General features: G+C 54.0%; 1 protein-coding gene across 1 annotated transcript; it reads right to left on the bottom strand.

The window, feature by feature from the left end:
* Positions 1-886: 886 nt before the first annotated feature.
* RAB10 (RAB10, member RAS oncogene family) lies at positions 887-13597 on the bottom strand. Its single transcript, XM_027701833.1, has 5 exons — positions 13508-13597; positions 6415-6553; positions 4073-4162; positions 2904-3005; positions 887-1317 (listed from the first exon to the last, which is right to left on the bottom strand). Exons 1-5 carry the CDS (start codon positions 13585-13587, stop codon positions 1234-1236), a joined length of 495 nt encoding a protein of 164 aa, XP_027557634.1. The 5' UTR covers positions 13588-13597; the 3' UTR covers positions 887-1233.
* Positions 13598-14930: the final 1333 nt, after the last annotated feature.

Here is a 14930-nt window from a genome sequence, read left to right as displayed (position 1 = left end):
TTTTTTTCCTCTCCTTCTGTTTCGATCCGGTTCCGCTCGGCCCCTTCGCTCGGCTCCCGAACCCCTCGGAGCGGCTGACGGGGAGAGACCCTCGGAGCTCGTGTTAATTAATGAACTGCTGTCGGTTTGGGAGTCGCTTGTTATATTCATACACAGAAAAGTAAGACAACCACATCACCCTCCAGAGAAACTAGTGCATGCAAATAACTCTTCCATAGGGGGGGGAGCCCGCGGGGCTGTGCGGGAGGGGGGTTGCTAGTGACGGACACGGCTAGAGGGGTTAGTGGGGGATCTCCACATCGTTACCTCGGGAGCTAAATCAGTGCTTTGTATTAAGTTTTTTGGCAAACACTCCGCGTTGCCATCCTTTTTCATTAACACATCACACCATGAAGAAATGCAAATCAAAGCAGCATGCAGGCAAAAAAAAAAAACAAACCAAAAAACCAAAAAAAACCAAAACAACAAAAAAAAAAAAAGGAAAGAGCGGCAAAGTGAGAAAAGAAAATGGCAGCAGGAAGAGTTGGGAGCGGCGGGATCGCCAAGAGGAGACACAGCAGGTTACATGGATTCTGCTTTTTGTTTTGCACCACCCTTTGTCCTCGATGCATGACACCAAGGGGCACAGAAAGCAATCACTACAGAGGTCGGGGCTCAATGGCACGGGGGGGATGGGATGTCTCCTGCACATGCTTCCACCAGAAAAAAAAAAAGAAAAGAAAGTGAAAATAAAAGTTCCTTTTTCCACATAAGGCACAGGACAAAGAAACCCCACTCATGGACTCAAGGCGAAAATGAGTGTTTTCCTGGCTCTTGCTGATGCGTCTAGAGAATATGGGGACTCAAGCACATGATCCATGACAGAAAATTCCACTGTCGTACAAAATCAATTGTTAATTCTAACTTTTATTCTTATACAATTTGCAGAAGAGTTGAGTATGATTGCTCTGGGGTTTAATGGCAGGAGGGACGGGGCTATAATACAACCCAAACGTAGTGGTGAGTTGAGCAGGAAGGTGGAAAATGAAGTCACGGAGATGGATTTTCCTATACATGTGGTTGAGAAAAACTGGAGTAGGCAAAGCTGTCCTAGCCGGAAAACCAGGGGGGAGGCAGGAGCTCGTTAAGATGAGGAACAAAACATCGGTTTAAGGTTAAAAAACGGGCAGAGTGGTTTGTTTTGCAGCGAGAAAAAAGGGGCGGTGGATGGCGATTGGTGAGAGAGGAGAAGGTTCAGCAGCACTTGCTCTTCCAGCCCGTCACCCCACCGCCACTGCTGATATCTACATTTTCACTGTTGGGCTCTTTTACAGGGGTCTGCAAGGAAACAAGTGAGAAGAGTTAGATGGCTGGGGAGATTCCGGGGGAAAGCACTGAGGGCTGGAGAGCCAGTGAGGACTGACATCACCAGAGGACACGGGGATGAACCGCACACAAAGAGCTCCACAGAGAGGCAGGGAATCCTCCCCCCGCTCCAGCACAGACATGGAAAACCAATTTAAGGGTTTTTTTTTTTGTTGTTGTTGGGTTTGTTTTAAATAAACAACTGCAAAGCTGGGAAAAAAACCCCAGTGTTTGAACTTGGACCACCCCAAAGTCGACTGGAACTATTTTAGTTCCTGTGTCGGAGCTGGCGCTGGACTCGGCGGAGTAAATAAATCCCAGCCTACGACCAACACGAGCTGAACTCAAATTATGTGAACTAATGACCTTCAAAAACCACAGTTTTTATGGATGAAGAGGGGCTGTTCCAAGCTCTGCTTCCTGCTCCTCAGGACAGCAGCTCCCGAGGCAGAGGACACACAGATTCCTCCACATCACAGGATGGAGCTCAGCGGGACCAGAGCAAAAACCCCTCGAGTGGGTTTGATCCCACACCAACAGCTACTTCCAGCTGCTTGGAAATGAACCTCAACTGAACTCCACACACTTGAGTCTCTCTATCCCTTTTTTAACTCTCTGTCACAGCCTTGCAAAAGAACCCCCCAGATGTTCAGATGATTACAGAGGCCAGAGATGAAGATTTAAGGTCCAAAGGGTCGGCGTGATTTGTAGCCCAACCTCCCGTCTACCAAAGGCCAGGGATTTTCACCCAGTCCCTCACACAGAGCTTGTCAAAAACTGATTAAGAAAAGACTGAGAGCTGCAGTGACAAGGGGGTGACACTGCCAGCAGCATTCCCGTGGGAGGGAGACAGGGATGAGGCTTGGGATGGGTTTCACTAGAGCAGGAGCAGAAGCACCAATGCCAGCGTTGGCCAATCCACGTGTCCTGAGCTTCCATGTGGGTCAGTGGTGGCCTTGGCAGTGCTGGGGCATGGCTGGACTCCGTGCTCCCAGGGGGCTTTTCTAACCTCAAAGATCCCATGGTTCTGTGGGACACTGCCCACTCCAGGGAGGGAAACCAAGCCCCAGATGAACTGGAGCAACAGAACCTCCAGGGAAAGGCAGAGCTGGAGCTGATCCCTGGGAACGACACTGGGAGAGACAGAGCTCATCCCTCTGCTCCCCCCACACCTGAACCCTTCCCAACAGGCCCTCAGGAGTTCTGGGACAAGGCTGTGCATTGACAGCTGACAGAGATGGTGGCAGGGCAAGGACAGTTCTCACCTCGCCAGTGGGAATGTTTGAACTGCAAGGACAAGGACGACACAACCACGAGTTTAAGGGGCAAACAAGGAGGAATCTGAGTTCCTGGGCTCTTTGATGTGGATTATCCCCTGCAGGTACCACCCCCACAACAGCAAAACATCAAACAGGCTTCAGAATATCAACACTGCTCCTTCAGGGACTTTTTGCCTCAGCACACCAAAGGCAGAGGCTGCAAGGGCTCAGGTGAACATCAAAAGCAAGGGGAGGTGAGATTTGGGGCTGTTGTTTCAAAGGAATGCTGTGAGCACCTACCTTTCGAAGAATGTCTTCTGCTAACGTGAGGAATGCCTTCTCAATGTTTATATTTGCTTTTGCACTAGTTTCGAAAAACCTAATACCGTGCTCCCTGGCAATCTGGGCAAAGAGAGAAGGAGCAGAGTGAGCTGAGATATTCCAGAGGTGCTGCCACTGCCTTGGGATCAGCGGCATGGATAAAGCAGGAATACTGAGCAGGAACCTGATCCAAATGGCCCCAGGGCTGTCCCAGCACTGCTGAGGCAGCAGGGCCAGGCCAGTGCCCTCCCTGTGCTGGCACTGCTGGGGCACCTCCAATGCTGGGGCAGCTCTGGGACCTCACACAGGAGACACAGGGAGGGGCTGGAGCGTGGGCAGGGAAGGGAAGGGAGCTGGGAAGGGCCTGGAGCAGCAGGAATATCTGAGGGAGCTGGGGGGGCTCAGCCTGGAGCAAAGGAGGCTCAGGGGGGACCTTCTGGCTCTGCAACCCCCTGACAGGAGGGGGGAGCCGGGGGGGGCCCCAATTCCCAGGGAACAAAGGACAGGAGGAGAGGGAACGGCCTCCAGCTGTGCCAGGGGAGGCTCAGGTTGGACAGGAGGAGGAATTTCCTGCTGGAAAGGGTGGTGAGGCCTTGGCAGGGGCTGCCCAGGGAGGTTTGGAGTGCCCAGCCCTGGAGGTGTCCCAGGAAGGCCTGGCCGTGGCACTCAGTGCTCTGGGCTGGGGACAAGGTGGGGATGGGGCACAGGGTGGGATCCATGGGCTGGGAGGGCTTTTCCAGCCTCAGGAATTCTGGGATGCTGTGACTGTCCCAGCCCCAGCAGCACCAGCCAGACAAGGTGGCTCAGAAGAGGTTTCAGAACCTCCTGGTTCAGTAACAGTAATTCCAGTGTATTCAATAATCACAGTTTGGGAGTGAGGGGATGGACAGCACACACTGTCACGTGGTGAGGAACCTAAAGGATGTCTGGGAATTTTGAGTGATCAAAAGAAGCAGAAACACAGCTGAACTCATCCCATTCATGGCAGTTCTAAGGAAACATTCCCAGGACTCACAACCCATCGGCAAATCCAGGTGCTGTGTTTGTTCCCTGTCACATCCCACAGGGTGTCACAACCCCTGGACCTGCCACAAAGCCCTGGCAGTGATTTGCTGACCTGGATAAGGAAGTTTTAGTGTGACACTCACCTGTTCACCTTTTGCTTTAGGGACAACTCTTTTATCTTCCATGTCGCACTTGTTTCCTAACAGCATCCTCTCCACGTCCTCGTTGGCGTGCTGCAGGGACACGGGGACAGGGTCAAGGACACAGGGACAGGGTCAGGGACACAGGGACAGAGTCAAGGACACGGGGACAGGGTCAAGGACACAGGGACAGGGTCAAGGACACAGGGAAGGGTCAAGGACATGGGGACAGGGTCAAGGACACGGGGACAGGGTCAAGGACATGGGGACAGGGTCACACCTCTCCCACACCTTCCCCACTCTGGGGTGGCCAGGCCAACACCCACAGCTCAGATTTGGTGACATCTACAGCTGCCAAAATTGAGCTCTGTGCACTGGTTACAAGCTGTAACTAAACCCCAGCCTCCTAATTACCTCCTAGAGCTGGTTAAGTGTTTTCTCCTCCCCATTTTGCTGCTGCACGATGAGGAGGATGAGCCAGGGGAGAAAGAGGGACTGGGGAGGAAAACAGGGAGGCAGGACCCAGAGAGAAATGTGGGAGAGAAGGAGAACAGCTTTGGAAAGGCAGAGAGTGGATGAGGGGTCAGCAAAGGGAAGCAGGGAGGTGAGGGGTCGGTGTTTCCTGAGTGGTGTCAGGGCAGGAGGACAGAGGGTCAGCCTGGGCAGGGATGAGGAATCCAGGATTCAGCCCCTGGCAGGGGGATATGGATCATTTCTCACCAGCCCTGGCTAACCAGGGTGGTCCCACACTACTGGAGGTGCCAGTGTGATGCCCATCTCAAGAAGGGCTGGAAGGAGGATCCAGGGAACTCCAGGCCATGGGCTGAGGTCAGTGGTGTGAGGGACAACCAGGCCAAGAGCCAGGTCCTGCCCCTGGGTCACCACAACCCCATGGAACGCTCCAGGCTGGGGACAGAGGAGTTGGAAGGCTGGAAAAGGACCTGGGAATAATTTCTTCCCAGAAAGGGCTGTCCAGCCCTGGCACAGCTGCCCAGGGCAGGGGTGGAGTCCCCATTCCTGGAGGGATTTGAAAGCCCTGTGGATGTGGCACTTGGGGACAGGGGTCAGGGGAGGCCTGGGCAGGGCTGGGTTGGACTCAGTGGTCTCAGAGCTTCTCCAACCCAAACAACTCCAGCACTGAGCTCCTCCCACAATAAAAGAAAGCTTCCTGAGGTGTCAGACACCCCTTTTGAAGCCACAGTCACTGAGCAGCCCCCTCAGTGCCCCTGGAATCAGCTGCCCAGGTCTGTGTGACACAGACTGAGAACATGAGGGCACCAAAAGCACTTCTCAGCCCCCAGGGGGTGAATGGGGCCCATCACTCACCTGGACACCAGTAAGTTTTTAACAAAGCCACTGCAGAAGCTCAAGGCCTCAGTTCCAAGCTTAGACTCAACTCATTGCTGAGTCTCTTCCTGTGCTGCCTTATCCCCCCTCCTGTTCCCACCACGCTGCACTTTTCCACAAACAGGATCGTTTCCCATTTTTCATGCTGGGAAATCCAAATCCCAACATCCCGTGTTTGCTCTGCTGCCTTCCCCAGCCCTCAGTGCTGCCCTGGGCAGCGCCTGCCAGCCCAAATCTGCTGTGCCCAGTTCTGCAGGGCCACCCCCATGCTTCCCAGGAAAACCCAAACACCCATTCCATCTGGGAGCAGCATCACAAAAGCAAGAACTGCCAGTTGTGATGCTCTCAGAGCTCCTGCAGGATGAACTCTTGGGCACATCCAGGCACTTGGTGCTCCCCCAGCAGCTTCCTCTGCTTCACTTGACCTTGCCTGAAACTTCCCAGCCTCCCTGTCCTGGTTCTCCTGTGCCAAAAGGGCAATAATCAGCTCCACAAACATTCCCAGCAGCAGGTGCCACGGCACCTGCAGCAGCCAGGGGGAACTTCCAAACACTTCCTGACATGGCTTTTGGGGAGTGGAGGTTATATATATATACAATAGCTAGAAGATTTACACAGTCACTCTCAGAAAACAGTGACTCTGAGTGGTGACACACTGTGCAGCTCCTCTCCAGCTCAGGGCTTTGGTGCTGGCAGCTGCTCCCAAACCTGCTGCTCCCAGTTCCAGGGTGTTCCTCCCCTCCTGCTGTTCCCCAGCACAGACACAGAGCCTGCCCACGTGCAAAGCTGGTATTTTGGGACACCCCAGGCCCCTGTGCAGAGTCCCAGCCCCTCCTGGCAGTGCTGAAGGGGCAGCTGGGGGGCACAGGACACCTGAAGCCCTGGGTGAGTGTTCACCCTCTGCCAGGGCCGGACAGAGCCCGAGCTCTGGGGGACTCCTCCCGTGCCCAGAGCTCACCACACACAGCCCAGTCTGGGGTCTCAGCCCCCTTACCCACCTCATCTATGTTCCTGAGCCACTTGCTGATGTTCTCGAAGCTCTTGGCGTTGGTGATGTCGTACACCAGCATGATGCCCATGGCTCCTCTGTAGTAGGAGGTGGTGATGGTGTGGAACCGCTCCTGTCCCGCCGTGTCCCTGAGGAAAACGGGCACAGCCCACGTCAGGAAAGCAGCACAGGGCACCCATCAGTGTGTCTGCTCTGCTGCACCATTCCCAAGGGATGCACCAGGTTCTCCAAGAGCCTGGAACTGCAACCCCACAGCGACCTGACCCAGCTACCCCTTCCCCACGTTCCCCCATCAGCTGCTGAGACATTCAAAGGCATTTCCTGACCCTCAGACTCCACACTGAGAGGAATTTGGGCTTGGATCAGTTTTATAAAGATTCTACTCGATCTCACAAACATATTTTCCTGAAATGTTCAGTCCAAGTGTAGGACACAGAAATGCAGAAGTGCTGTAACGTTAAGTGTTGATGTCTATAAACTGGAAAATGATCCTGCAGCATTAATGACAGTCTGGATTGTCCCATCTCATCCTGACATCTTTGACAGGATGGTTAAACAAACCTGCATGTCAGTAAATGGAGAACCAGGAGTTAAATTCATGTTCCAGTGTCTTTCAGAGGACACGATCCCAGGTTTAGGGGCAGTTCTCAGTGACACTGTTCAGACATGAAGCTGCCAATTCAATTTGTTCACACACTGGATTTCTGGCCAAGGATCAGCTGGAGTTGGGGAGTAAATGGAAAGCCTCGAGATGCACAGATGCCACGGAGGAGAGCTCCTGAGGTGCAGGAAATGCTCTCTGAATTCTCTGCTCAATGAGTGTTACAGCTCCGGTTTGGCTCCGACCCCGGAGGCTGTTCCAGCACACAGGCAGCTGATCCCTTATCTGCTCCAGGAACTGCCAACACCAAGGGAAGGGCAATGAGCAGAGGAGGAAGACCAGGGGCAGGCCCCAACTGGAGCACTCCCTGCCCAGGGATGTCCTGACAGGCCGGGCCATGCCGAGGCCTGGATCGCCGGCTGTGGCCTCGGAGGCAAATCCAGTCCATTCCCAGCTCCACAGAACATCCAGGGACACCCATATTACTCCCAAAAGATGTCTCATGTGCTCTGGAGACCTTCCCCAGCCCTCACTCAGTGGCCAAAGGCCTCAGGTGGCCTCCCCTGCCCCTCCCCGTGGGCTCCTCCAGCCCGCCCCTGTCCCAGCACGTCCAGGGCGCTGCTCCAGCCCCACACAGGGATGTTCTCCAGACAGGCCTCTTCTCTCATCCCACTCCCTGCCCCGAGGAGGAGGCAAGACTGCTCTGCCATGGGAGGACTGGTGGCACACACTGAGCTCTGACTCTGCCTTTGGCTGCACTGAATTCCACAGGACTTTCCCAATGACATTCCCGCAGTCGGCCGGGAGCGATGGAAATCAGGACCCACTCCTTGATGTGATTTACACCCCACAACTTCACCTTTCCTGGCTGATCCCAAACCCAAGAACTGCAACCCATCCCCTTCTCCCAGCTGGGAACTCTCCCTTGTGAGGGTGGGGAGGCCCCGGCACAGGTTGCCCAGAGAAGCTGTGGCTGCCCCTGGATCCCTGGAAGTGTCCAAGGCCAGGTTGGACAAGGTTTGGAGCTACCTGGGCTGGTGGAAGGTGTCTCTGCCCGTGGCAGGGGGTGGAATGGGATGATCTTTCATGTCCCTTCCAACACAAACCATTCTGATTCCATGATTCCAGAAAACGCTGCCTGTCACCACACTCAGGACAAACTCCTGCAAATCATCTCCACAGATCTCCCCTCACATCCCATTGATTTTCTCTCTCCACGAGTTCTGTACCCACTTGCCAGCACCTTCCCCCAAGTCATTCCCTCTCACTGGCTCCTATCATGCAGGACAGCGTTGGAAAAGCCTCCCCAAGCCCACCAAATGTTTGGGATCTGTGATTCCTCCCTCCTGGAGGATCCAGCAGCTGCCACGGGAACGATTCTCCGTGGGTTTGACACAACTTGGCATTGGCAACACAGAGCTGCTACTCCCTGCTTGTCACATCCCACAACCACCTCGCTGGGTTAACTCCTCCAGTGCTTTTCCTGGCAACTGGAGCTCAGCTGATGGAAGAAAAAAGCTGGGGAGGGAAAAAAGCAAAGAACCCGGAGGAGTGTCTCCCTTCCTTTTTTCTGAAATAAATCCTCCAGCTGCCCTTTCCCCTCCTTAATGGATTCTCCATTCATTATTCAGAGATAACTCCTAATGGATGGGAGATTAGGGCCGGGCTGAGGCAAACAGAGGAAGTGAGTTATGGCTCTGCCAGTGCCCAGGAGTGCTGGATCCACCCTGAGCAAACGGCAGGAGACAGTCGGGGCCGTGTTTGCTGCCCGGGCTCCCCATCCCTTTGTTCAAACCTCAGGGAGGTGGGAACGGAGCTCTGGGCCTGCCATAAATGCTGGATGTGGGCACAGGCACAAACTCCAGGCTCACACAAAGGTGGGATCACGGAGACAGGCAAGGAAAATGAAGCAGGGGAGGAAAAGAGGGAGCTCGGGTGGTTGGGCTGCAAAGTGAGCACAAAGGAGGTCCCCCTGTGGGACTGGGGAGAGGAGGGGCACGAGGAAAGTGAAAAATCTATTTGAGTTACTCTGGTGCCAACATTAAAATATGCATAAGCTGTATCATATTAGAGGTTTAACCCACAGAGAAAGGAATTTCTGGGACAGCTTTCCGGCTGACCTGGCAGAGACTAAAGAACCCTTAAAGTGCACTCTGATTTATTGATGAGGGGTTTACACGGCTGCAGCACGAGGAGATCAGATCTGGTGAGCTGTGAACATCCTCCCGGCTCGTGTTGCTCAAAATGAAGCTCTCACACATATTGAACCAAGCAATTCCTGGCAAAGAGAATTTTACTACTGTCCCACTGTTTCTTCTTGTTGTGTTTGCCAAAGTGTGCAGCACAACACTGCAGTGGAGGCCCCGTCCTGCTGACACAGAACTCTGGGAGCTGCAGGGACCAGGCCAAGGACTTTCCCTCCCAAAGGAAAAGTGTCCCTGTGCAGCCCATGGCCTGGACACGTGTGTTCCTGGCTGGGATAACCCTGGGCCCAGGGAGAGGTGGGGAATGGAGTCACATCCAGCTGGGAATGGGCTCCAGTGGGGTCACACAGGGATCAGAGCTGGGACCAGCCCTGTTTAACATCTTCATTGATGATCTGGACGAGGGGACTGAGGGCACCTCAGTCAGGTCGTGGATGACACCAGGGTGGGTGGGATGTGGGTCTGCTGGAGGGCAGGAAGGGCCTGCAGAGGGATCTGGCTGGATCCACGGGCACCCTCACACAGGAGAGACAGGGAGGGGCTGGAGTGTGTGCAGGGAAGGGAAGGGAGCTGGGAAGGGGCTGGAGCACCAGGAATATCTGAGGGAGCTGGGGGGGCTCAGCCTGGACAAAAGGAGGCTCAGGGGGGACCTTCTGGCTCTGCAACCCCCTGACAGGAGGGGGGAGCTGGGGGGGGTCGGGCTCTGCTCCCAGGGAACAAGGGACAGGAGGAGAGGGAACGGCCTCCAGCTGGGCCAGGGGAGGCTCAGGTTGGACAGGAGGAGGAATTGCTTGCTGGAAAGGGTGGTCAGGCCCTGGCAGGGGCTGCCCAGGGAGGTTTGGAGTGCCCAGCCCTGGAGGTGTCCCAGGAAGGCCTCAGTGCTCTGGGCTGGGGACAAGGTGGGGATGGTGCACAGGGTGGATCCATGGGCTGGGAGGGCTTTTCCAACCCAATAACTCTGGGATTCTGCAGGATATAGAAATTTCAGCTTTTCTGAGAAATATTCAGACAGGAAAAAGTTTAAAAAAATCTCTAAGCAGAGAAGAATCTGACTTGCCAAAGGAACATCTCCCATCTTGAGCCCTGCATGCACTGAACAGTCTCCAGAGCCCTCTGCACAGAGAATGAACTTGGAGACGTTCCTGGGGTAGTTGAGGAATTCCTGAGGCTGATGGCACCGGGGCAGGGGAGCTGGGAGCACCTGGAATGGTCTGGGAGAGCTGCTCCACACTGTTCTCACCTGCACTGCTGGCCCAGGGCACAGGGTTATTCCTGCAACTGCTGAATAAAACCAGATTGGGAGGACTCTTTTCTGGCCACGCAAATGTGCTGCCAGAAGAGATGCACTGAGAGAGAAATGTTACTTTGTGGCCTCCCACACAGTTAAGAGCTGCATTCTAAAAACGCAGAGCTCTTCCTAAAATTTGGAATCAGTCAGCAGGACTGCAGGAAAACAGGCTGACACACAAATGCTACCACAGACAGGAGAGTTGGAGGAGCAGCTAAGTAGGAAAAAAGGGAAAGAATTAGATTTTGAGATGACAGTGATACTCCTCCAGGCTGTGCTTCAGCGGGGTGACAAACCCAGCTCTGCTTTCTGTGCCTCCTCACAAGCACCTCAGAGCTGTACCTGGGCAGGCCAGAGGTTTTCCAGCTTCCATTTCCCTGTGGTTCAAGGAGTTCTGGAGCCAGAGATGCCCTCTGTGGACTGAAGTGTCCCAACCAGACTGCTCCTTTGGGAAACCCCCTGTGAGCCTGTCTGTGTGCCCCCACAGCCACCACAACATCCTGGGAGGGGTTTCCCAGCACAACTTCATCTCCTTGTGTTCCCCACGTGCCACCTCACGCCAGAACTGATGTTCTGGTGCTGGAAAAGGCAACGGGTTCTATCAGACCCTCCCCACCCCTTCAGTGTCCTCGTGGTTTTGAAGGTGTGCTCTGACATCCTGGGGGAATCCTCATCCTTCCAGCTGTCCTTCCTAAAGCAGTGCCTTTCTCCCCAGGCAGTGCTGATCAGACCCGTGTGTCACACTCACTTCCTGCCCTCTGGAAAGGCGGCACCAGGAAAATCACGTTTAATTTCTCAATGGCTCCATTATGCTGATGAGTTCAGGGAATTACATTGTGCCCCAGCCTTTTGGTTTCCCTTTCAAAGCAACTCTGCCCGAGTTCCTGAAGTGTGGGATGTTACACTCAGTTTTTAGCTCCATTGCTCTGCTCCTCTGAAGGCCTTCAGTGCTTTCCCAAAGCCAACACCACCTTTTCCTGGAGCACTGATCTCTCCTTCTGCTCCTTTATTCTCTCTCCCCTCTCTGCACTAGGAGCTTTACTGTATTCATATTTTTCAAGACATTTGTCTGTGTCAACCCCTCCAGGTCCCACCCTTTGCTGGGATTCTCCCAAATCCTGGACTAAGCCCATCCTGAGTGACAGTTCTCCCAAACTCAGCAGTGGCACAACAACCCCACCAAGAAGATTCTCAGTTTCTGTACGTGCTTCCAACACGGGATCTGACACACCAGGGGTTCTCCTGATGGATCTGTCCTGGGCAAGCTCATTCCCCTGGAAGGCCAGTCCCAGGAGAAGTGTCCATCCTCCTCCTCACACCCTGGGACTGTTCCAAAGCTCCCTGACCCAGCCTGGCACCGCCCCAGCCCCACCTGCCACCCAGTTCTCCACGGCCCCTTATTCCAACCCGCTTTTGCAACAGGCACATTTCCATTTGGAGCACTGGGAAAACACATCCTAATCCCAGCTTGATCCTTACTGAGCAACAACCCCAATTTTAACAGCTATGGAGGATCAAATTGCTTCTCCCCCCTGGCAGGGAGGGTTTAACTGAGCCTGACCTTGGCGTTCTTGCTTTACTCCCAAACAGACATTTCAGAGGCCGTGGCACTGCTGGGTGCTCACCTCCCACAGCCAGGAGGAGAGGGAAGGAGCTGTCCCACCCTGCAGGGAAGGGAATGGTGGTGCAGGAACACACCTGGAGGATGGGGCTGTCCAGAGGGGCCTGGACAAGCAGGAGGAGTGGTCCCAGGGAATGTCAGGAGGTTTAACAAGACCGAGTGCTGGTGCTGGAGCAAGAGGAGCTCCCAGAACAGCCTCAACAACACTGCAGTCATTTCACTGCTGCCTGGGGGTGAAGCATCCCTGTGGCAGCACCAAACACAGCTCCTACACGTGTGGGGTGAGTTCAAACACAGCAAGCAGGGGGAAAATACAAGGCCTGCACAAAACATCTTCCCAGGACACTGCTGCTCCAGGCACCGAGCCACTGCGGGGCAAAACTGCTACAGGACAAGCTGGAAACTACAATGCTGAGATTTAATTAATTTTTTTTTAGTAGGAGCTTCGTTTTCTGCTTTCCAAGTTCCATTTCAAACGTGCAGTTTGAACCTGGCAGGAACCAGCAGCAGAACCGGGCCACGACTTCCCAATTTTGGGACATTCAAAAGCTGCCATTGGACAAATCTCAGCTCCCCCAGCCCCTCTTCACTTCTCCAAGGCACTAAACCCCAGGGTGTGCAGGGCTCCATTACAGCTTGTTCTTTACCCAGACATGCATTAAACAGCCTCATTTTTCCATATTTTCAGTTTTTACATCTCATGATGGATTTTCTTAAGTTTAATCAGCGATTCCCAGAGTGGTTTGGGTGGGAAGGGACCTTAAAGCCCATTCAGTGCCACCCCCTGCCATGGGCAGGGACACTTTCCACTAGCCCAGGTTGCTCCCATGGGCCAGGAACAGCCCCCAGCTCTCTGCCCTGAGCTGTTGGAGGGTGAAAGATCTCCAGCTCAGTGCAAGGGAAGGAGCTCAGGTTGTGCCCCGTGTCAGACATCCCCACAGAGCACAGCCCTGTTTCCAGGCACTGCAGGACTGTCCCCAGCTGAGCATGGAAAATTACAGGCCCAGGGGAGCTGTGGGCTGCACTTTCCTGCTGACACAAAGGAGGGCTGCAGGTCAATTTATAGTCACGGATCGGAGGCAACTCCTCATTTAAAAAATTCCAGTTTTAAACCACTTCCCACTAAATCACAGCCTGCGAGGATCCTCTCCTCCCAGAGCCCAGGCAGGGCCTGGAGGGAGCAGCAGGACCTGTGGTTACAGCCCTGCTGCAGATCCACCTCCCGAAAACACACCCAGGGAGCGTTGCCACCACTGCAAACACGGAGCAGAGCTGGAAAACTGGACTCCCAGGAGCAGCAAACCCTCCTCAGGAGGACCTGCTGCTGCAGGAGCCCACCCCTGCAGGCTCTGGGGGGGTGTCACTCACCAGATCTGTAGCTTGATCTTCTTTCCTTGCAATTCAACAGTTTTAATCTTGAAGTCTATCCCTAAAATAAACAAACACATAAATAAGTAATTAGTGTTTAATAAAAGAAAAAAAACAAAAGCAATTCCGCATCAATGGCTGAGACAGAACAGTGGCTTTTTAATTCTTTTACAGAATTTTCAGGTACATCCAGGCCCTCTGGAATGGGAGAGGAGCATGGAGACCAACACAACCAGGGCTTCAGAGGCTCTGCACTTGAGGTCACCTCCAGGGACCACAGGTAAGATCATGGAACATCCTGAGCTGGAAGGGACCCACAAGGACCACTCTGGCCCTGCACAGACACCCCAACAATCCCCTCCTGTCCCTCAGAGCGTTGTCTTAGAGCTGGTTCAAGGCACACAAAGCTTTCACCAGCAGTGAAAGGTGAGTTCTCAGAGCTGAGTCTCCTCACAGGGTCCATCCCTGTTCCATCTGGGACGTGGAAGAGCCACAGGCAGGACTTGGCAGGAGTGTGTAACCAGGACTCTGAGAGCTCAGCAAAGCACAGACCATCCTGACAGAGCACAGACAAGGTTTGCACTTGTCATACCAACTAAGAAAGAAGGTCTCCAAGCACCACATCCACATGGTTTTTAATCCCTGCAGGGACAGTGACTGTGTCACCTCCCTGGGCAGCCCCTGCCAAGGCCTGACCACCCTTTCCAGCAGGAAATTCCTCCTCCTGTCCAACCTGAGCCTCCCCTGGCACAGCTGGAGGCCGTTCCCTCTCCTCCTGTCCCTTGTTCCCCGGGAGCAGAGCCCGACCCCCCCGGCTCCCCCCTCCTGTCAGGGGGTTGTGGGGTGGGAAAAGGTCCCTCCTGATCCCTCTTTTCTCCAGGTTGAGCCCCCCCAGCTCCCTCAGCCCCTCCTGCTGCTCCAGCCCCTTCCCAGCTCCCTTCCCTTCCCTGCACACACTCCAGCCCCTCCCTGTGTCTCCTGTCTGAGATCCCAGACCTGTCCCCAGGATTTGAGCTTCTCTTCCCGAAGCTGCCTACAAGAATTACCAGCAGAGGCTACACCAGAGGAGCAGGAACACTCCAATTCATCCTCTCAAACTGTTCTGACAGTAATTAGATGCCACAGTTCTGACTTTCAATTCCAATCAGAACAACTCCACTGATCACTTCTCATGTTTTCCAAAAACCTGTTTATATTTAGACTTTTAAAAAGGCAGCAGCTGCAATCCCAAACTTCCCTCCTAAATCTACAAGGTCATTTTATACCAAGTAAGATTAAATAGAATTTATGAAACACACTATTACATAAGAAGTTTGCATGGGGACTGAGCTTTGAACTGCTTTTAGCCCAACACCCGGCACAGAGCACAGCAGGAACAGCCCAGAACCCCCCGTGCCCTGGGCTGATCCCACAGGGATGGTGG

Source organism: Neopelma chrysocephalum, unplaced genomic scaffold (assembly GCF_003984885.1).
Source record: "Neopelma chrysocephalum unplaced genomic scaffold, ASM398488v2 Primary Assembly neopelma1_169, whole genome shotgun sequence".
Taxonomy (NCBI): domain Eukaryota; kingdom Metazoa; phylum Chordata; class Aves; order Passeriformes; family Pipridae; genus Neopelma; species Neopelma chrysocephalum.
The sequence above is the reverse complement of the archived record's forward strand: the minus strand, read 5'-3'. Positions and strand labels throughout refer to the sequence as shown.